At 43.1% G+C, this 23,192-nt stretch overlaps 1 protein-coding gene across 1 annotated transcript; it reads right to left on the bottom strand.

Annotated features, from left to right (window-relative positions):
- Nucleotides 1–637: 637 nt before the first annotated feature.
- UQCRC2 (ubiquinol-cytochrome c reductase core protein 2) lies at nucleotides 638–22,905 on the bottom strand. Its single transcript, XM_083153262.1, has 14 exons — nucleotides 22,764–22,905; nucleotides 21,056–21,133; nucleotides 19,820–19,969; nucleotides 19,084–19,148; nucleotides 16,229–16,285; nucleotides 14,907–15,031; nucleotides 14,613–14,710; nucleotides 9,259–9,316; nucleotides 7,655–7,750; nucleotides 6,388–6,587; nucleotides 6,104–6,184; nucleotides 5,243–5,319; nucleotides 3,994–4,147; nucleotides 638–945 (listed from the first exon to the last, which is right to left on the bottom strand). Exons 1-14 carry the CDS (start codon nucleotides 22,797–22,799, stop codon nucleotides 862–864), a joined length of 1,359 nt encoding a protein of 452 aa, XP_083009388.1. The 5' UTR covers nucleotides 22,800–22,905; the 3' UTR covers nucleotides 638–861.
- Between the last annotated feature and the right edge of the window lie 287 nt (nucleotides 22,906–23,192).

The raw sequence follows: 23,192 nt of genomic DNA, 5'->3' as shown, positions 1-23,192 counted from the left end.
GAGAAAGAGAACACAGAAATATGGTCTGATACTTTCCCCAAAATTTACTTAGGACATTCCAATTGACCACAATGAATGCATCAGGGTTAATCCAACTGTGTGTAAAAAGCAAGAATATTTGTTAATTACATTTTTCAATAACCTTCATTTTGGTTTTATCCTGTCATATTGCTGAAGACACAATTCTGAGCTCCATATTAACATACATATCCCTCTTGGAAATAAGTTTGTACCAGTTATTCCCATGCACCACTCATCCCCTTAAGCGCAATGATAGATCCTATGATTTTTCTGACATCTCCCATTCTTTAAACATGAAATCACACTCCATACTTATATCAGAAGACTTGACAACATGTGAAGAGAAGAACAAAGCAGAAACATCCATTAAACACAATACACAGACTTAGGAGTCTCCTGCTCCAATATGTTTATGGGACAGTTGTATGCAGATGGCAGGTTCCTGAACACGTTACTTCTCCTTATTCCAAAATATTGTACTTTTGATTGGGAATTAAAGAAAAGCAGAAAACAAAAAACTCAATCATTTATTTATTTTCTACCCCATGTAAGTGCCCACCCCTGCTATACAGTATACACAGCTCAGACTAAGTAGTAATGCCACTTGTACACATGATAGAAATAGTAATCTTTTATTGTATGTTATGCTGTTAACACACAAACACACTAGTATGTTTCCCCATAGATCATTATTGGAAGCCTTTCTTGATTCCCTCTTACAATTTACATGTATGGTCTGACAGCATAAATAATTTGGATTAACTCTGTGGAACCAAAGACGTGAAGATCTATGGGAATATTCCCCTCTTCAGTAAGTCAAAAACATCCATGTTGCTGAAACTACAGATCAGAAACAAATGGGGTGTGTTCCAAATTCCCGGAAGCCGCCAAGGACTTGGTTCCAGAGGCAAACTTCTTTGCAGCCTATAGAAATAAAGCACGGATAGCAAAGTTAGCTGCATTTTCCTTGAAAAAACTCTACTCGCATGCACCAAGACAGAACAAAAATTTTTTACAATTTGATCTAGGAAGACAAGGTGGTACTTGTGGAGTATCACGGCTCCCACGACCTGCATCGTATGCAGATCGTATGCTAAAAATCGCATCGCATTGCATCGCATGTGGCATACGATGGCATACGATGCGATGCGATGTTTTACCGATTTTTGACTATTTTAGCTCAAAAATCGTATGCCATCGCATAACATCGTATGCCATATGTAGTGGCATACGATGTCATACGATGCGATACGATGTTTTACCGATTTTTGAGCAAAAATGGTCAAAAATCGGTAAAACATCGGATAACATCGTATGCCATATGTAGTGGCATACGATGTCATACGATGCGATACGATGTTTTACCGATTTTTGAGCAAAAATTGTGAAAAATCGGTAAAACATCGGATAACATCGTATGCCATATGTAGTGGCATAGGATGTCATATGATGCGATACGATGTTTTACCGATTTTTGAGCAAAAATGGTGAAAAATCGGTAAACATCGCATGGCATCGTATGCCATCGATGCGATACGATGTTTTACCGATTTTTGAGCCATTTTAGCTCAAAAATCGTATGCGATCGCATCGGATGCCATACGATGGCATCCGATGGGATGCGATGGCACCCGATTTTGCACTGAAATGTGTATTAAAGTAGTGAAATGCCCCCAAATGCCATTTTTCATAGTGCACCACCCCCACTATCAACGTCAACCCGAAGCGTGGCGAGCGCAGCGAGCCCGCGAGGGGCGTCGGTACGCGTCCTACGACCTTTTCATACCCCCACTATCCACGTCGGCGTGGAGTTGAGAATAGAATAGTGTGGCGAGCGCAGCGAGCCACCGAGCCCGAAGCGTGGCGAGCGCAGCGAGCCCCGCGAGGGGACGCGGATACCTTCACAGCTATACGCGTCTCCTCGCGGGCTTTACAGGTATCCGCGTCCCCTCGCGGGGCTCGCTGCGCTCGCCATGCTTCGGGCTCGGTTTCTCGCTGCGCTCGCCACACTATTCTATTCTCAACTCCACGCCGACGTGGATAGTGGGGGTATGAAAAGGTCGTAGGACGCGTACCGCCGCCCCTCGCGGGCTCGCTGCGCTCGCCACGCTTCGGGTTGACATTGATAGTGGGGGTGGTGCACTATGAAAAATGGCATTTGGGGGCATTTCACTACTTTAATACACATTTCAATGCATTCTGATGCATTTCAGTGCAAAATCGGGTGCCATCACATCGCATCGGATGCCATCGTATAGCATCCGATGCGATCGCATACGATTTTTGAGCTAAAATGGCTCAAAAATCGGTAAAACATCGTATCGCATCGATGGCATACAATGCCATGCGATGTTTTACCGATTTTTCACCATTTTTGCTCAAAAATCGGTAAAACATCGTATCGCATCGTATGACATCGTATGCCACTACATATGGCATACGATGTTATCCGATGTTTTACCGATTTTTGACCATTTTTGCTCAAAAATCGGTAAAACATCGTATCGCATCGTATGACATCGTATGCCACTACATATGGCATACGATGCCATGCGATGGCATACGATTTTTGAGCAAAAATGCTCAAAAATCGGTAAAACATCGTATCGCATCGTATGACATCGTATGCCACTACATATGGCATACGATGCCATGCGATGGCATACGATTTTTGAGCAAAAATGCTCAAAAATCGGTAAAACATCGCATCGCATCGTATGCCATCGTATGCCACTACATATGGCATACGATGCCATACGATGGGAGCCGTGATACTCCACAAGTACCGACAAGGTTTCCAAAAGGCAGAACTTATTGAACCCTGTTCCAAAAATTATACACATTCTGGGGTAGATTTATCAATAGCTCCATAACGTTCTTTATGCATGCAGGTTCGCTTCACCACTTTATTGTGGTGAAACTCACCTGCAATTCACCCGAATGTATTATTAGTTTAGTGTACGTCATGGGTCCTCAAACTGCGGCCCTCCAGATGTTGTGAAACTACAAATCCCAGCATGCCTTGCCACAGTTTTGCTATAAGGGAGTGTTAAAACTGTGGCAAGGCATGCTGGGATTTGTAGTTTCACAACATCTGGAGGGCCGCAGTTTGAGGACCCATGGTGTACGTGATGGGAGTGCGTTATCCCCAGCCGACGGGGATACGCTTCCTCTCATAACGGATGTGCCCTCCGCCCTACTGCCAAGTTCTGCACATGTGCCGGTTACCTGGTCTTGCGATGTGTACCGGCGCATGTGCAGATCCATCCAGCAGGCGCCGGGGAGAGAGAGCACTGTCAGCCGGGGAGAGGACCGATAAAGTTGATTGAAAGTGACAAAAAAAAAAAAAAAAAACAACCGAAGCGTCCACCGCCAGATCTGTCTGGCGTTACAGACAGCAGCGCACAGCCGCAGGGAGGGGGATAGCGAAGAATAATACATCAGGTATGCCTATATAGCGCAGTACTTGAAAAGTACATGCACTGTGACACAACCGCCGCTGTAACACCGCCCGCACAGCGGGTATGATAACTGAGGGGAAGCGCTATCCCCTGCTTTAGCGCACGGGGATAGCGCAGAAACCCCATAGCGCACCATGATAGATCTACCCCTGAGTGAGATTAAATAGGATGAGAGATTCAGAAAGTGAGAGATTTGGTAAGAAATCTACAGTTTTTTTAAAGCGGCAATCATTTACACTGCAAAACCAGTTTGATTTTGCAGTGTAAATGATCGCCGCTTTAAAAGAACTGGAGATTTCTTATCAAATCTCTCACTTTCTGAATCTCTCCCTTGGTATTTCTCTTCATTCCAGATCTAAAATGTACAGATACTAATTAACTGGTCTATTAAGAGCAATATAGTTTTTAGTTTTTTCTTAAGTGGTTTGAATAAATGACAAAACATTTTATACATTAAATTTTAATAGATTTATACACCCCTTTATAGGCATATTCTGTAGTCCACACTCACATTGACAACATCAGCGCTGGTGACAGAGTCTATCTGCTGGGTGGCAGCAGCTGGTGATACGTAAGATCCGGATGACAATGCCTGAGAGCCAATCTCATTCAGCAGCCCAGAGGAATTCTCCACAGACAGCAAGTAATGGGATTTTAGCTGGTTCCTGAAATGGTTACAGCTTTCAACTTATGCACTAGCCAGTAGTAGCTACCAACTCAAACACACACATAAATGAAATAAAACAAACTTTTTAAGTTAAAGGGAATTAAGATTTCAAGTAGAGGGTTATAATACCAAGAATGACTTAAAATTATAACGAGTCTCATTTTCATAGTAACTATAGCACATGTATGAACCATAAAGCTCTTCCTCAAGTCAATTAGCCCTAAATTTATGTTGCATTTTGAGCTAAAATACCCACTGGCCATAAAAACCGAGGGGAAATTTACTAAGACGCGAGTTCTACGTCACATGTGATGTTGCTATGGGTAACCAATCAAAATTTACTGATTTAGTACTTTCTAGAACCGTGGTGTCAAACTCATGGCCCTCCAGCTGTTGTGGAACTAACGTCCCAGCATGCCCTGCCACAGTTTTAGCAATCCATTATATAAAATCTGTGGCAGGGCATGCTGGGACGTGTAGTTCCACAACAGCTGGCCATGATTGACACCACTGTTCTAGAAGATAATATATATTACCAGATTGGTTGCTCATAGCAACATGTGAATTTGAACTCCAATCTTAGTAAATTTCCCCCAGAATATCTTTTCCAAAATCCACCTAACACATTGCCTAGGGCATGGTATCCTTCTACATCAGAGCATGAACCAATTATTCTAAGAATTGTTAAAGGTTTTATCTGATGGAACGCTTGCAATCGGATACCAAATTGGAAGTGGGGTGAAAGCAATAATAAGAACATTATGTGTATACACAATTGCTTTAGAAAGGTCAATAACCAGCTCTTGCGAAGCACGGATGATGCTATGGACAAGGTGGCACAGCAACGTAGCATCTTGGGCAACTTCAGTCTCTCCAACTGGAAAGCAGCTACATGTTCTTTTACTCTTCATGCTTGGACTTGCAGTTCTAAGAAGATGGTGAGCCACAGGCTCATTTACACAAAGCAGTGCAGAACCTCTGCCTTTCCATACTACCAGTAAATACAACATCAATCCTAAACAATATAATCAATTAAGTTCTCTGAAAGTGAAAAAGCAATGGCTCGGTTTTGGAAAATAGACAGTTTACTCACTTAGCTCTGGTAAGTTCGGCCTCTGTAATGCTGCCCTGGGCAACCGCTTTCACCTGGTTAATTGCAGCTTTAATTACCTAAGAGACATTGTTGTTTCATTAGTTCATATAATGCACTCAGTAGCCAGTGCAGCTATCAATACAGACAAGAACACTGAACTGTCGGTGGGATGTAATGCTGCCTGAGTTCGGCTGCAGTGCGGGATGCCAGCCAAACTTGATGTTCTAAAGAGGCAATCGCTTATAAAGGCATGGTTTCGCCTTTAGTGATTGGCCTGTTTAAAAACATATCGAGTTAGACCGGCATCCCGCACAAAAAAATAATCACTGCAAATGAAAAATACTCAGTAGACAGATATTATTAAGGTGAAGGGCCTCTGGCCAGCTGAGGGCCTGTTACAGAGAAGTCAGCTATTCTGATATTACTGTAGTTGGCCCATGTTTATTACTGCACATGCGTTCTGATGCGTCTGCTATGTCGCTTGCAGAGAGGATGTGGATGCAGACTGATTGTTAGCTAGGCTGGTAATGGGGGGGGTGTTGGGGTGTTTTATAGGGGTGTCTAAGCCAGTGACTGCATTCTCACAAGGCCGATAATGTATGCATCGGCAGTAGCGCACATCTCTGAATCAGGCCCGAGTACATGCGTCTAAATAGTTTTGTTTTCCAACTACAACATGGGTTATGTCCAATTATTCTGCCACTCAGCATGGGGTAACATCTGAAAGTCCAACACGCTGTTTTTTACATTGTAAAGTAATAACATTTAAAAACTGTAGTTATAATTAATTGACCAAAATAAATTAGGAGAGACATACTATGGGAGCAAGTGCATTAACATTACATATAGCTTTTCTCTTACATCTCCAGCAACAGCTGCCTGGGAAATCGTATAGACTCCAAAGAGACCAGAATCAGAGTAGTTGGCATTGAATGCAGAAACCTTTTAACAAAAACAAAGAACGTACAATTATATTCAGGTTAAATATGGTTCATTGCAAATAACTAACCGTCCCGGTAGAACCAATCGTTCGGATACAACCAAAGCATTGAGTTACACAACTTCAGAGATAGATGACCCCAACCCAGTGACACAGACCATACGAACAAACCACTGTCATTCCACAATCTTAACTTTATACTTACATCAAAGGGCTGACTAGTTGCCTTGGTGACCGCTTGAGACAATTTGTTGCTAGTGTTACTCCCCCTCTTGATGTAAGGTCCGGCCCCAAGAACGTGCTGGAGGACATTAAAAGCATTGGCTTCAGGGCTCCCAACAGACGCTCCTTCAGCCACAATAGCAGCATGGACCAGGCCATCTCCATTCTGCTCTCGGAGCTCACCTGGGCGGAGGGATAAAAGCTGGGTCAGTAACATCCTGTTATGGCTGCCTTGGACAGTCTCATTTCTCTAATGTGGTTTGTTTCCCACAACTAATTATAGACAGATCTCTCCTGCTCCTGTGGTGTTGGATACTATAGTAACACAAGTCCAAAAATCAGGTTAGACATGGTTATTGTAACCCACAAGATTACAGTACTACACATTAGTAGATCCAACATTTTCAAGAAAAAACACATAACTATTTCCCACATTTGAGCTCTACAGTTTATTTAGGTTTACATCAACTTTCTAGTGACTATACTATAGGACCATAGTTTGTATATAAACAGCCCTGTGTCAGCAGTGAGGATCCCCCACCCTCCCTTCCTTTTACAGTTCCAACTGTAACCAATTTAATGCCTATAGATAGCATCATGGCTATCATGGTCTTAATGCATTAAATTGCTGTATGCTGAAACAGATGGGTCAGAGGTTCCCAAACTTTTTTGAATCACGGCACCCTAGAGTATCAGAATATTTTTCAGGGCACCCCTAGGCCAAAGTTTGTTACCAAGAATACAAATTTTTATTTTTTTTAATGAAATAAGTTGTGCTTAAATGTCATCCTTAGGTCCAGTTATGTGGCGAGGAACACGATTCACTTCTGTTTCCCCACATATTTTGTAATTGGAAGCCCCAAGAACTGATTTTGCCGGTTTCATTGGCCATAAATAATTTGAATTGGTTCTGGACCACCAACCTGAGGCACCCCTGCAAGTGCTCCGAGGCACCCCAGGGTGCCTAGGCGCACAGTTTGGGAACCACTGAGATGGGTACCCATTATGCGCATATGTGAGTATACTTAAGGTGGCCATACACACGCAGATTTATCTGCAGATCTGTCTGGTTGGAACAAAAACATGTTATGGATGAGAGCAAATGACAGTTGACCAATTGCTTGGTGATGTTGGAAAACGGTCATTCATCCATAACCATGTTTTTGTTCCAACCAGCCAGATCTGAAGATAAATCTTACTAGTGTATGGGCACCTTAAGACCTAGTAACAATATAAATATGATTACATACCTCCGCGATACTGAGCTTTCACTGCAGCAGTGCCACTGCCACTTCTGATGTTGAGGTAATGCTCTCCAACTTGTTTGAGGACCGAATGGCTGACACCTGAAAGTACATGAGAGATATGCAGAAACTGGAAAGATATACTCGTTACAGTGGACTTGCCAGCAGTTACTTCTGAATCGATAAAACTTTCTAGCCACTCAATAGAAACTTATTACAGCCCATTGGCTATTTAAAAATCTACACCAAAAAAATTACTGCTGTGAGGAGAGAAGGGCCCTGGGCGGATTGAAAATAAAGATCCACCCTCTTGCCATTCATTCTCACTAGAACAGATAACATGGACTGTATGCGCCCTGTTATAAGACTGCGTCAATAATAGGGTTCTCTAGGGGACATGACCATTGTATAATTCAGAAACAGACTAGAGGTTGCAGACCCTGTAAATCTGGGATTGCTGCTGCAGATTTTGCCACCATGGTGCAATAATTGTTTGGCCACTATTGTGATAAAGTATAAATTACAAACAATACATCTCAGATGAGATGGGGTGGTGCTTGGCAGGCTGTCAAACGAAGCTGCTGCTCAATACAGGGTAGCAATTCTTGTACAGTACAAAAACAACAACAAAATGGAAGACCAAAACGCAAACCATTAAAGATAGGAACAGACTACATATATTGCTCAACCTGAATTCGCTATATGTGCAATATCTCCGTTTTAATCAGTGTTTTTTATATAAATATAAAATTGGTCCTCAGTACCCCACACCGTTCACGTTTTCCAGTGAAACTCATTACTGACGCATTTTAAAAAATCCACGGGTGGAGCTATTTGACTTGATTCTGTGAGGGGTCACGAGGACCGACTTTGAAAACCTGTGCATTAAAGGGATCAGTGCTTAAAGCCCTGTTAGAATAGGTTTGGTACAATGAAAGCCCCAATATCTACTTGTGTAAAGGGCCTAAATTACTTCAGTGCATTACACAAAATACATTTACTTAAACCTGTTATTTTTCTAGGTGATTCTCACTCACAGGAGGTATTGGCCTCCTCCTAGCAGACAAAAATAAGGTTTACTTTGGCATCCTGCCATTTGGTGTGGCAAGAGAAACATACATCTGGTCTCCACATAACTTGGCATTGTATAGAGCAGGGCTGGGCAACACCGGCCCTCCAGATGTTGATGAACTACACATCCCAGCATGCTTGCATCAGTTTCAGCATGGCCACATAGCAAAACTAATGCAAAACATCCTGGTATGTGTAGTTCATCAACATCTGGAGGGCCGGTGTTGCCCAGCCCTGGTATAGAGTGATGCTAAGAATGACCTTCGCTTTCCTCACTTAGCCAGGAACAAACAGCATTTTTTTTTTTTTTTTTTAAAGACAGCAATTTTTGGTTCATATATTTAGAACAATAAAATTATTACTCATGAATGCCTTTGGGCTCTCACTAGCTCATTCCATATGTATTTTGCAGTACTGGACACTACCTTCTCCCTTATGTTTTAATACAAACATTTTTGTAGTAACGGCATGACTACAGAATGGCTACAATCAGTCTGGATGTAAATTTAATGTTCCCCTCAGTCGCCCATAATACTCACCTAGACCGACCAGGGCCATTCTTGCGCTTGTGAAATTATTCTGTACAAATTGCTGCAACTAAGAAGACAACAAAAATATTAATGGTCACTAAACCCACAAAGTAAAAAATGAAGCTGTTACATGGAAAGTAGTAGTAATTGACGTTCTATAGAGGTGCTTAATTACAATTTTGATATTCCACACTGGGGCAGATGTATTAATCCTTAACAAGAGATAAATGCAACGGTAATAAGGAGAGATAAACGTCCAGCCAATCACATCCTAACTGCCACGTTACAGGATGTGTTTGAAAAAAAGTCAGTAAGGAGCTGATTGGCTGGACGTTTATCTCTTTATCACCCTTGCATTTATCTCTTGTTATGGCTGAATACATCTGCCCCATTATGTGTTAATGTCTCCACACTACCAGAGACGGCTGTTCAGCCTACTTTTGAAACACCTGCTGTTGTGAAGATGCGTAAACCAAACCGAATACACATTGCTCATCTATATAAAATAAACCCAACTTACAAACTTTAGGAAAACCAAAGTAAAAATAAAACTGAAGCATCGTACAAATCTATATAAAAAAAAAGCTTGCTTCTAGTAATAAATGCCATATAACGCTTCCCTACCTAGCATATCAAGGTGTTTTTGTTACCTTTCTGTATTATCTTTAATTTGTTCAGTATTAGATCGGTAGCAGTCCGGCTGTTTTCTAAGCCCGCGATCTCTAATGGCTCCATTCTGCGATCATATATATCAATAGAATGATATAAGAACTCCGTGTAAACGGAGTCTGTTTACATATAGATTAACTTCCGGCGGAAGTGCGTGCGTTCCAAGGGAATGGAACGCACGCCGAATAGGTTCATTTTAACCATTTTTAAGCATTATTTTATGTTTAAAGTACATTGGCAATGCGATTTATGAACACATATTGTTCAATCATGTATCTCTATGTATCCTAGTGTTTTTAAAGAAGATTTGTTTTGTTGAAACCGCACCCAGGAAGGGGAGGTCTTACCCCACACTGGGTATAAATGAAGCACTGAGCAGACCTGTAGTATACACCTTGAAAAATACTTTTTGTTGAAACGCGTTGGTGTTGTTTTCAGAGGAAGGAACCTCTCCTTATACAGTGGAATTATCTATGGTGAGTTGTCCTGGCGCCCTAGTCACTCTCCATAATTTTTTGACCATCTATTCCATCTGTGGAGAGGCTCCCCCCCTGTTTTAGTACATTTTATGTCATATTTTATGAAGCAAAATAAATTGAAGAAGAGTTTTTATTACCAATCTGCTTGGTGCCGGTTCGTTTATTGGGAAAAGAAACCATGATAGGAGGATACATAATGTATAAGAAGTAAGAACACGTGAGCATACTTTTAAAGATACCTTTATATGTTTCCATATCAACCCTAAAGTGTAAGACACTGTTTTCTCGGAAATATTACCAGTGCCACGCGCTAGCTCAGGGAGGCAGAGGGAGATCAGGGAGGTAAATGTGTGGCTTAAGGATTGGTGTAGGAAAGAGGGATTCGTGTTCATGGAACACTGGGCGGACTTCTCGGTCAGGCGCCATCTTTTTTGCCGTGATGGATTGCACCTGAACGAGGAGGGGGCTGCAGTGCTGGGGGAAAGGATGGTTAGAGGGTTGGAGGAGATTTTAAACTAGGCGACGGGGGGGTGGGGGCAGCAAGACATTATGGGACCATCAGGGAGAGAAGCCGGACTGGGATCAGGAATCATATGGGGGAAGGAGATGGGGGGGGGGGGGACGGAGACATAGACAAAGCCCTGGGACATAACAAGGGTATAATCGGGGGTAACTCTCAGGGTGCATCAGGAATGTCATGTAATAAAATGTTATGTTGTAACAGTCACGTTACCCCATTACAGTTCTTAGGTACAGATGATCTTAGTATACGGGAAGGAGGGAATGACAGAGGAAGAATTCCCGGAACTATGGAGAGGGCAGGCAGTGTGCATGGTGGGGAGGCCTGTAGAGAGTCTATTGAAGGGGAGAGGGGAGAGGGGAAAGAGGAAGCTAGTAAAGAATTCAAATGGGTCCTGGGGTGAAACTAATCACAATATTAGAGCCATATCTAAAAATAAACATAAATTAAAATGCTTACTGGCTAATGCAAGAAGCTTAGTGAGTAAAATCGGGGAGCTTGAAACGGTGATCAGTAGGGATGACTACGACATCATTGGTATTACAGAAACATGGTGTAATGAGTCGCATGACTGGGCATTAAACATGGAGGGATATACACTCTACAGGAAAGACAGGGAAAATAGAAGGGGCGGGGGTGTGTGCCTATATGTAAATAATAACTTAACATCATTTGAGAAAAATATGAGCACAGACCTGGAAGACGACAACTCAGAGACAGTGTGGGCAGAGATAACCGACAATAATAAGAAACCAAAAAACAAATTTATAATAGGGGTATGCTATAGACCACCAAATATAAATGAAAGGGAAGAGTCTCTTCTTTTAAACCAAATCAAACAAGCATCAAATCAGGGTCAGGTATTAATTATGGGGGATTTTAATTTACCCGACATTGATTGGGAAAACGAAACAGGTAAATCAGCAAGAAGCAATGGGTTCTTAAGCTTACTTAAAGACCAGTTTATTACACAAACGGTAGAAACTCCAACTCGTGATGAGGCGCTCTTGGACTTAGTATTAACAAATAACACAGACTTAGTTTCAAACACAAAAGTAATTGAACAATTAGGGAATAGTAAATCACAATATGGTTTCACTGGAAATCAACTTCAGTAAATTACATCAAAAAGGATCTGCAAAAATACTAAACTTCAGAAAAGCGAACTTTGAATTATTCAGGGAAGCCCTTACAGGAATTGGGTGGGAAACGGTTATGGAGGGAAAAAATGCAGAGGAAATGTCGGATACTCTAAAAAAGGTGCTTGATTCACTAACTATTGAATACATTCCTAAAGTAATTAAAGGTAAATTCAACAAAAAAAAAGCCACCATGGTTGGACAAAGAAGTAAGGTCAGCTATCAACAATAAAACCAGAGCCTTTAAATTCTATAAAAATAACTTGAATGAGGAGGCGTTCGCAAAATACAAAGAATCAAACAAAACTTGTAAAGGGGTAATCAAAGCAGCTAAAATATTATATGAAGAGTGCATAGCCACTGAAAGCAAAACCAACCCAAAGAAGTTTTTTAAATACATAAATAGTAAACGTTTAATTAAGGAAAACATAGGCCCACTAACTGATACTAGTGGAAAAAGTGTTACTGAGGACAAGGGAAAAGCAAAACTGTTAAATGAGTTCTTCTCATCAGTATTTACTAAGGGAGAGCAGACTGTGGAACGAACATTTACCACAAACGGGACAAATAAGCCAGATCTCATTGTGGATTTCACGCCGAAGGAAATAATACTGAGGCTAAGCAAACTCAAAACAAATAAGTCACCAGGGCCAGATGGGATTCATCCGAGGGTATTAATGGAATTAAGGGATGAACTAGCTACCCCCCCTACATTATATTTTTAGCAAGTCACTATCGTCAGGTATAGTACCAAAAGATTGGAGAATAGCAGAGGTAGTGCCAATATTCAAAAAAGGAAAAAAGGAAGATCCCGCTAATTACAGACCCGTTAGTTTAACATCAATTGTGGGTAAACTATTTGAAGGATTTTTAAGGGATGGTATCCAGGAATACTTAGATAATCACCGTCTACTCAGTACTAACCAACATGGGTTCGTGAAAAATCGTTCATGCCAAACTAATCTACTAGGGTTCTATGAAGAGGTTAGCAAAAACCTCGATAATGGAAATGCTGTAGATGTGATTTTCCTAGATTTCGCTAAAGCATTTGATACTGTCCCACACAAGAGATTGATTAATAAAATGGAGAACCTAGGATTGGGTGAAAATATCTGCAGATGGGTAGGGAATTGGCTATGTAATAGAGAACAGAGTGGTTGTGAATGGTGCCGTATCAGATATGATACCGGTACTAAGTGGAGTGCCCCAGGGCTCGGTTTTGGGGCCCATTTTGTTTAACATTTTTATTAACGATATTGGGATAGGGTTACTCAGCAATGTATCCATCTTTGCGGACGATACAAAACTTAGCAAAGTCATCAAATCACCAGAAGATGTCACCATGCTTCAAAATGATCTTGCAATTCTAGATGAGTGGGCTAAAAAATGGAAGATGAGGTTCAATGTAGATAAATGTAAGGTTATGCACCTTGGGAGACACAACCAGTGTGCAAGTTACAACCTTAGCGGAGAGGAACTGGGTAATTCCATACTTGAAAAGGATCTAGGAGTCCAAATAGACAGCAATCTATGTAGGATGTAGTGCCCATTGTAATGTAGCTACAAAAAAGGCCAACAAAATTCTGGCATGTATTAAGAGGGGAATGGAAACTAGGGACTCAAGGGTAATTATGCCACTATATAAGGCATTGGTGAGACCTCACCTAGAGTATGGAGTACAGTTCTGGGCCCCACACTATAAAAAGGACATCATAGAATTAGAAAAAGTCCAAAGGCGAGCAACAAAGCTTATTAGGGGAATGGAGAATTTAAGCTACGGGGAGAAATTAAGCAATTTGGGACTATTTACATTAGAAAAGAGACGTTTAAGGGGGGACATGCTCAACATGTACAAGTATATCAAGGGCCAATATAAGGAACTGTCACACACCCTATTTTCTACTAGAAAGGAATCTAGGACGCGAGGGCATGAGTATAGATTAGAAGAAAAAAAGATTTCATTCAGCTAGTAGAAAGAATTTATTTACGGTCAGAACAGTCAAACTCTGGAACTCTCTTCCCAGAGAGGTGGTAACGGCTGGCTCATTAAATGCGTTCAAGGCAAAGTTGGACAAACATTTACTGGAGAAAAACATCCATGGGTACAAATAAGAAATATAATTTGTCTGTAAAATACCAGAACCTACCAAATCAGCAATGGATATCTATACCAGGTTGAACTAGATGGACGCAAGTCTTTTTTCAGCCTTACCTACTATGTAACTATGTAAGCATTTGCTTATGAAATAATCACAGGTGGTGACCCTATAAGATTTTATATCACAAGAACTCCGGGAAGAAGTGTTGTACCCGAAGGGATACCCAAAGACTTTTTAGTTACTATTTGTTTTGTAAAAACGGTATCACACTATATGCATAATTTTTTTCCTTTTTATGTACAAATACATTGGAGGATAAATCAGAAATGAATATAAGAATCCACATCCATGCTTTGATCAACTTCATGGTGATACGTAATTTATATACATACAAATTGTTTAGTTTGAGCGCAGTTATGATGTTCCATTTCTTTGTTTGAATTGTTTAGATTATTACCTCGTCTGGAGAAACTTTTCCAATTCTGTAGTCAGGACAGAACAAGGAGTTCGCAAGAGTATTGCGGTAAGATGCTGCATGAAGGTTTTCCAAAACACCTGGATTTATGCAAATAAAAAAAACTTATTACTATTTAGAATACAAGCGTTATACAAAAAACATTCTTTTTACATTACGGAACTTATTCAGCAACACTGCTCTTGTTCTTGCTGTGGTTTTGAGTAATTTACGGGAAAAATAAGGTTGTAAATCTGCAACAAAGGCATACAAATAAACGGTCCGTTCACTACTTACCGACTTGTGGAGTTTGATAGGCCAAAGCTTTATCAAGTGTTAATCTATCATGCAAGTCAGCGACCTCCCATCTTCTGAATTCTGGGGCGGTAGTGACATTTATGAGATATTCCATTACAGTATCCCTGAAAAATCAAATTAGAACTAAATATGTGTGTGCCTGTTTCAGGTAGTGTCCGACATCCCTAAGATATTGAATACTTCCTGAAATTAATAGTGGTGCTCTGAAACCATATAGAATCACGAAGCTTTAGGGGGGTATTCTGACACATTACACAAAATCCAAGGTGACTTTGTAACATGTAATTTAGGTGGTGAGCAATGATGTTATTACATCAGACTGCACCAGTTAGAAGTCATGCTGTCTAAAGTACATTTTAGATATTCAAATATTATCTATATTACTTCTATATAACAGCTGGAGGAGGGATTATTGTGCAGTCCTCATTAGATGCTCATACTCTGTGCAAATTAGAACAGAAACCAACAATAATCAAAACCAGACAAATACCCTCCTCATAGTGCACCCAACCCAGCTGCATTTGTGACCTAAGAAAACACAGGCCACCTTACTGGTGGTAGCAATGTTGAACTCGCAGTCATCAGATTAACAATTTAGCACATATTCTGAGTGTGTATGTACAACATAGAAAGCATCAATAATTATTAAGCCGCATAGTGATGCTTGGGTATATACAAGGGTTCTTCAAACTGTGGCCCTCCAGATTTTGTGGAACTACATGTCCCAGCATGCCCTGACAGCTTTGGCATGCTCTTATAGGAAATAATGTGGCAATGCATGTTGGAACATGTAGTTTCACAACATCTGGAGGGCTGCAGTTTGAAGACCCATGGTGTTATATATATTATGAGACAATAGCTTCTGAAGCATTTCCACTAATGACAGACTACAGCCGGCACTCATTTAGTGACCTACCCCACCGGATTCTGCAATGACACCTATACCATGATTTCCAACAATTCTGCACTGTACACTGCCATCATTTACAATCAGGGAATAATGTCCTCCAACAATGACTAGCATATCTAATTAGCCATGGCCTTTCTAGTTATATGTAGTTTATCCCCCTCCCCACCAGGAAACAAGCAGCACTGTACAAGAAATGACATTGCTACCATCCATTCAAAGCTCAAACTACGTTTATGTCTAAACGGCGAAATCTGAGGGACTGGAACAATGGACCAGTCATTTGCTTACCTTTGCGTGATTATATGGCATTTCAGACACATTTTGTCTAAATTCACTTTATTCATTTACATAAAAAAAACCAAGCAGCAGCACTGCGATTGTGGTTACTTACACATAGTCTCTCAGGCATTCAACCGAGTACACAATGTTCTCCCTTGTAGATGTCACGCTGCAAAAAAACAGAGAAAAATAGAAATAAATCAAATGTACACATTTTAAAAAGCACCAACCAGCTACAGACAATTCCCTCTAATCCGTGCCCCTGCAATTATTAGTTTAATAAAGGCCTTCTCGTGGGAGAATGTACTTTTATACCCCAATGAAGGATTTACAAAAGTCATGTAAAAGAGGTGCAGTCCAAAATAACAATAAGTGCAAGTGGCAAGAAGCTTGGGATGAAGACAAGGTAAAAATAAGATGGGATTGTTAGCTAGTAGGGAGGGAGTTCCTTTGTGAGGAAGGAGAAGGTACCGTACTCTAGGCTGCTGCCAAGACCTAAATCAGATTTAGTACTTGTGTAGTTTCACGCCGCCGCCGCGCGCACACTGTCTCTGAAACTTGGCAGCCTGCCAGAAGCTGTTTAACTTTGCGCGTGCCACTCTAGCTCTGTTTAACTGTGCACGTGCCGCTCTAGCTGTAAGCTACGTATTGTCAGCTTACGTTGTCAGCGTAGCCCCGGGCAGCAGCATTGCGCTGCCCAGGCGCTGACAGGTCACTGTGGTACTTGTAGTTCCACAGTGAAATAGGCAGCCCTGCGCACCGCTGACAACAGGGGCATGTAAAAGTGGACACCCCGGGCACACCGCTATCAAAGGGGGAGTCCCCATGCAGACGCTAAATTTAGACGCAAAAGCGTCAGAAAACCAGACTACCTGCTAGCTGCTAACAAGCCGGGGTTTCTGGACTTAGGCGCTAAAGCCTCTGAATTTAATTGGGACTAGGGGTACATCTAAATTTAGACGCTAAAGCATCAAAATTTAGTTGGGTCTAGGGGTACACTATTGAAACCTGTCCACAGTGCCACTAGTCGATGCAACAGCTGTCGACAGTTAAATCCCACTATCCACGCTAACCCGAAGCGTGGCGAGCGCAGCAAGCCCCGCGAGGGGCAGCGGTACGCGTCCTACGACCTTTTCATACCCCCACTATCCACGTCGGCGTGGAGTTGAGAATAGAAAGAGTGGCGAGCACAGCGAGCCACCAAGCCTGGAGCGTGGTATCCGCGTCCCCTCACGGGCTTCACAGGTGTCCGCGTCCCCTCGCCACGCTGCGCTTGCCACACTTTCTATTCTCAACTCCACGCCGACGTGGATAGTGGGGGTATGAAAAGGTCGTAGGACGCGTACCGCCGCCGCTCGCCACGCTTCGGGTTGGCGTGGATAGTGGGATTTACACGGTCGACAGCTGTTGCTTCGACTAGTGGCACTGTGGACAGGTTTCAATAGTGTACCCATAGACCAAACTAAATTTAGATGCTTTAGCATCTAAATTTAGATGTACCCCTAGTCCCAACTAAATTCAGAGGCTTTAGCGTCTAAGTCCAGAAACCCCGGCTTGTTACCGGCCGGTTTTCTGACGCTAAAGCGTCTAAATTTAGCGTCTGCATGGGGGACTCCCCCTTTGATAGTGGGGTGTCCACTTTTACATGCCACCGTTGTCAGCGGTGCGCAGGGCTGCCCATTTCACTGAGGAACTACAAGTACCACAGTGACCTGTCAGCGCCTGGGCAGCGCAATGCTGCTGCTGCCGCCCGGTGCTACACTGACAACACGTAGCTTACAGCTAGAGCGGCACGCGCACAGTTAAACAGAGCTTCTGGCAGGCTGCCAAGTTTCAGAGACAGAGTGTGCGCGCGGCGGCGCCGTGAAACTACACAAGTACCTCAGATTTTGCAGGTCACATTTTTGCTGTCGATGTAAAGTTCACTAAACATGACATAGGATTCTCTAGCTAATCTCTATCCGGTCCTTGGGTCGGCAATGTCTAGGTAAGAATGATCGACATACCCTAGATCAGTGGTAGCCAACCCTAGCCCTCGAGAGCTACCAACAGTTCACATTTTCCAGACACCCTAGCTGCTGCACTCATTAATCACTGACACATTTTAAAAGATCCACAGATGGAGCTAATTAGCTCACTTGTGATTCTGTGAGGAGACCTGCAAAACATGCACTGTTGGTAGCTCTCGAGGACTAGGGTTGGCTACCCCAGCCCTAGATCGACAATGATAAAGCTAAAGATCAACACTCATAAGGTCGACGCAAGAGGTTTTTCATGATTTTTTTAAAAACCGACTTGGTTCACACTATACTTTCCAAGTGGGCATGGACTTCGATTATAATAGTGTCAAGCGTAGTTAGCCATGCGAGGGAACGAAGAACACTTATATGGTTTCCATGACAACATCAACACAAAAAAAAAACGTGAAATTTGTGTAGACCATGTACATGTCAGCCTTTAGATTGTGTTATCCTGCTGTCACTGTTGACCTAGGGTATGTCGAAAAAATTCTTAGGTGTCAACCTCGTCACTGTCAACCATCGATACGAGAACCAGCTAGTCTGGGTGTCAAATATGAAGACTGCTCTAGTGCCATTGGAATAAACCTTACTTTAAAAGGTTACATACAATGCAATAAGAAATAGGACAGGTTATTCTGCCATACAGCTTTACTATACTAAACATTCTAATATACTCTCAGTTATAACAGCTCCACATCTCCGCCCCAGAAGATGTAAAGTAGGAATTCCTGTAACAGATGTGTTGAGGAATAGCAGGTATGGGTGCCATAAGGGTTCTATACCACCAGGAAAGAAGAATGCCTCTTGCATGTTTGTCGCAAAATTTGTGGGAGACGTCAAATTTTAACACGGAGCTGGGCAGTTCCAAGGGATAACTTTATACTACTGGCTATTCTGGTGCATTTCTTTTTCCAGATATCACAGATTATGCACGTAACACACAAACCTTAATGCAGCACCGGCAGCTTCAAGCCCACGGGTTATTTTAAAAGAGGAGGCTCCCTTGGTTGTCTGGAAGAAAATGTCACAACAGATAGTGAGGGTGCAGATTTAGTGATTATATAGGCTTCAACCACCAACAACCAGAGAGCAAGGGTACCTGGGTAAGTGCTATGGCATCAAATTACAAAGACTATCAATATTCTGCCAGTATAGTACAGTCCCATACAGAAGGGGTGCCGGATGACTCACCAACAGTCGGGATTCGGGCGGTCATTTCTCCGACTTAGGAATCCTGATTGTTAGGAGCCAGTGTCGAAACCCACACTTACAGGGGCTATATTCCCTCGTGGGGGTTCATGACCCCCATAGAGGCAGAATTGAGCGACTTGCAAAAGGGTTTAAATGCGCCCAACACCCTGATGAGCTCCTGACAGTCAGGATTACGATGTCAGAGAAACAACATACCATACTCTACAAAAGCCACATTTACAATGATATAATGTACAACAAGTGCCACCTGCATGAAAGAGCTTACATCCCCTTATTGAAAATGAGTTTATTAGTCTCAGCACAATAGTGCCGATTGGTAACCTCTCTAATTAGAGACCTCTCTAATTAGAGACCTTAGGCCTGTTGACCTTCTGACCCATACCCAGTACATTTTGAGGGAAGGATCCCTTTAATAAACAAACTTTCTGAAACCAATCCCAGTTAGCAGTTTAATTGTGTGAAAGACTTACCAAGTTAGATGCAAGACGTAATACATGATTAACGCCCAACGTGTTGGCATTTTCATATCGGCTTCCTGCCTTTATAAACACTCCGATCTTAGAAGCAGGGGAGTAGTTTTCCAGAGAAGCAATTACCAGTCCATTTGGCAACTTTGTGATCTGAAAGACAATTGAAAAATATACTAGTAGACACAAATTACTGCACAGAGCCAAGAACAGGTGCTCTGCCTATAAATTGTGGTAAATCATGGTACCAGGGACAAGCATAATGCCAAGAAAACCCAAATTAGCACAATGCCTGCAAGCATCGTCGCCTCTAGCTGGCAACTAGCACGGCGCCTGCAAGCATCGTCTGCCTCTAGCTGGCAACTAGCACGGCGCCTGCAAGCACCGTCTGCCTCTAGCTGGCAACTAGCACGGCGCCTGCAAGCACCGTCTGCCTCTAGCTGGCAACTAGCACGGCGCCTGCAAGCACAGTCTGCCTCTAGCTGGCAACTAGCACGGCGCCTGCAAGCATCGATCGAAGTTGCCAGGTGATTATAGCCAACAGGTTCCTATTTTGCGCAGTGTGTGTTCTCAATCTGGACATGTTTTCTACAGTTTATCCCAATACCTCACCCAACTTGTAGGTGAACAAATGCAAATTCCCCAGATCGAGGATGAATGAGGGGGAACATACCTTTATAAATTCCATAAGAGAAGTTACGCTAATGTATGACGCTGTTTACCCATAAACAATGCAGATCACTCTTACCACCAAGGAAACCCCCTGGTTGATGAACGAAAACCTGGCATTTCATGTGATTGGAAGATGGGTAGAACTTTAGCCTGCAGTCTTTTCCTTGTTAGAGGGAATGAACCGCAGTTTTGAGCTCCTGAGCCTTGCTTACTTTCAAACTCAGCAGCTCAGACGTGTATGATGCAGAAAAAAAAACAAAACAAAAACTGGGAACGGTTGGCATCTGGGCAGCCAGATTAGTAACTGTGAGACTTTCCTTATAACCGGGTGCTCAAATCTAACCCTCAAGGACCAAAGCCATATTTTCAGTATTTCTGTCTGTGGAAACAGGTGTGACTAATACTGCTGCAGCAAAATACATTCTCAACCGGTGCATGATTATAGAACTTCCAAAACGTGATCTGTTGGTACTTGAAGACTGGAGAACTGACAAATTTCCTCACCCACTTTAGGATACCCATACAACCTAATTCTGTTTGCAGTCAGCACCAATTGATGATAATTACCTCAAGCTCCTCCGGATGAAGACGCACACCAGCAGCAGCTTCAGGCCTTTTGGCTGCTTTTGCAGAATACAGCCTTCTCTGTAACCAAACAAAGTAAGTTTAATAAAAATGTATCTAGGAAAAACTATTTCAGCAGTTAAAGTCATTCTTCTAAGTTTGAAATGAAAAAAGCAGAACTGTATGAGCGAGGAGTACTGTATGGTTTTGGCCTTAGCCCCTTACTACTTGAAGCAGGTACAAATATAGATTACTCAGAACTACAGATTTCAGTGCCAGTCACCACAGCTTCTGAGATGATCAACCACGCGAGTAGTTAGGTGACTGCATGGCCATATAGGTATAAAAGCATGCAATAAAGTAAGTTTGAAACAAAAATATTTGTGACCTTTATATACAAGGGTTGGTTGGTAAGTTTTACTTCGTATGTTTTAATATTTGTTTCTTTTTAATAGATGAGCAGACGCTATAACTCCTGTTTTCAAGAGAACACTCTTTCCAATCACTATTATAGGAAATAAGCAAATTCAAATACACTTTTAAACCCTTTTTGTTACTGCAGATGTATAGGGCTATTTCACACGTTCCAGCTCCTGCTGGGCGGCGAAACCCCGCACGACCAAATGCTGTGCCGCACACAGTAGTGAATAATGGACACGATTGTGTCCATTCACACGGGAAGGCCACCCTGTTGCAGACGGATCCCACCACTGGAAGGGACGGCTGCCGGGCTGTGACCATCCCCAACATTCTAAGCTTCCTTGTGCAGCACGACTTCTCGGACGTGTGGGGATTCTCCGCCCAGCAGGAGCCGGAACGTGTGAAATAGCCCATACACTAGCTACAGTCACACCAAACATACCATTCTCAGTGCACCAGGTCATGTGTGTTTCTGCTTGCGCCAAGAGTCCTTAAGTGTGTCTTAATCGCAATATGATGCGACAAAACCATTTCACAAGAGTGCAATGATTAATTTTATTTGCAACACTGTTATACAGGTGTGTGACTTATGCCAGACCTGGGATTGTGGTAAAGAAGGGGTATAGAACTATGAAGAAGGCGAGCCAAGGAGGGCAGTCAGTATAGGAGCTAGGGGGAAGGTCAATGCATTGGTGGAGGGCAGGGATACCAGGGGGCGGTCAGCGCAGGGGAGCCAGGGGCTGTCAGTGCAGGGGGTTGACAGGAGGGTGAGGGCAAGAGCACCAGAGGCAGTCAGCACAGATGGAACAGCAGGGGTTGGTAGCAAAGCGGTGGTCTGCACAGGGACACCAATCAGATGTAAGGCAGGTGTCCAGGGACTGCCAGTGGTGGAGGATGAGGGCCTGGTCTGTGAGCACAGTGTGGAGGGAAGGGACGGTCAGTGCAGGGAGACCAGGGGCTGTCAGTGGAGGATTTTGGCTGCAGGTGTACACCAGCCATGTACACGGAAGGACGGTGCAGTATATGGGGCAGGGTCACACAGGAGAGCAGGGAGGTGACCTTCACATGCCCCTCCGCCATACACACTACCCGCAAGCACTGCAGCTCCAGATACACGGCCCGGCAGCCCCGGCGTGTCAGTGAGGGTGCACCTGTGAGCAGATATGAGGGGAGGCCTCTGGGACATGGAGGGGCCACCTATCCCTGACTGGTCACTGCCTGCGGCCCGAGCGGTGACAGCGGGGCACACGGAGTGGGTGAGGGTACAGGAAGCACGGACATGGTTCCTTACAGAGAGGTACCGGGCGCCTGTGGTAGCGAGCCTCATCGTGACCGCTCTCTCCTTCAGCTGCTGGCAGGAAGCTGCAATGGCCGCGTCCGCTTACCCGGCATGCACAGCGCCGCCCCTTAACTCTCTCGCTGCCAGAACCTGGTGACTGGTGGTGAGTGACAGCGTCGGTCGGGCTCTGGTCCATTCCATGTATGCATACCTCCCAACATGACCCTCTCCAGGAGGGACACAATGCTCTGTTTCTGGACATGCCTCTTAATGTATGATTGTCAGCACCTGTGTAGAAGCACCACAGGTGATGGCAATCATACATTAAGAGGCATGTCCAGAAACAGAGCATTGTGTCCCTCCTGGAGAGGGTCATGTTGGGAGGTATGTGTAGGTGACCCTGGGCTAGGCACATTCATGTATACAGGCTTATGGATGACA

The sequence above is a fragment of the Crinia signifera genome, chromosome 7, assembly GCF_055691185.1.
Source record: "Crinia signifera chromosome 7, ASM5569118v1, whole genome shotgun sequence".
NCBI lineage: Eukaryota > Metazoa > Chordata > Amphibia > Anura > Myobatrachidae > Crinia > Crinia signifera.
Note: the sequence above shows the minus strand (reverse complement) of the source record. Positions and strands in the feature narration are given on the sequence as shown.

What these genes read in the sequence shown, in the direction of transcription:
- UQCRC2 (XM_083153262.1), bottom strand. Translation starts at nt 22,799, where the DNA reads ATGAGGCTCGCTACCACAGGCGCCCGGTACCTCTCT. An exon ending in GAATGCCTGAGAGACTATGT is followed by an intron (nt 15,032 to 16,228) that starts GTAAGTAACCAC and finishes TTGATTTTTCAG; the next exon opens with GGATACTGTAATGGAATATC. An exon ending in AGGCAGCTGTTGCTGGAGAT is followed by an intron (nt 5,320 to 6,103) that starts GTAAGAGAAAAG and finishes AATGTCTCTTAG; the next exon opens with GTAATTAAAGCTGCAATTAA.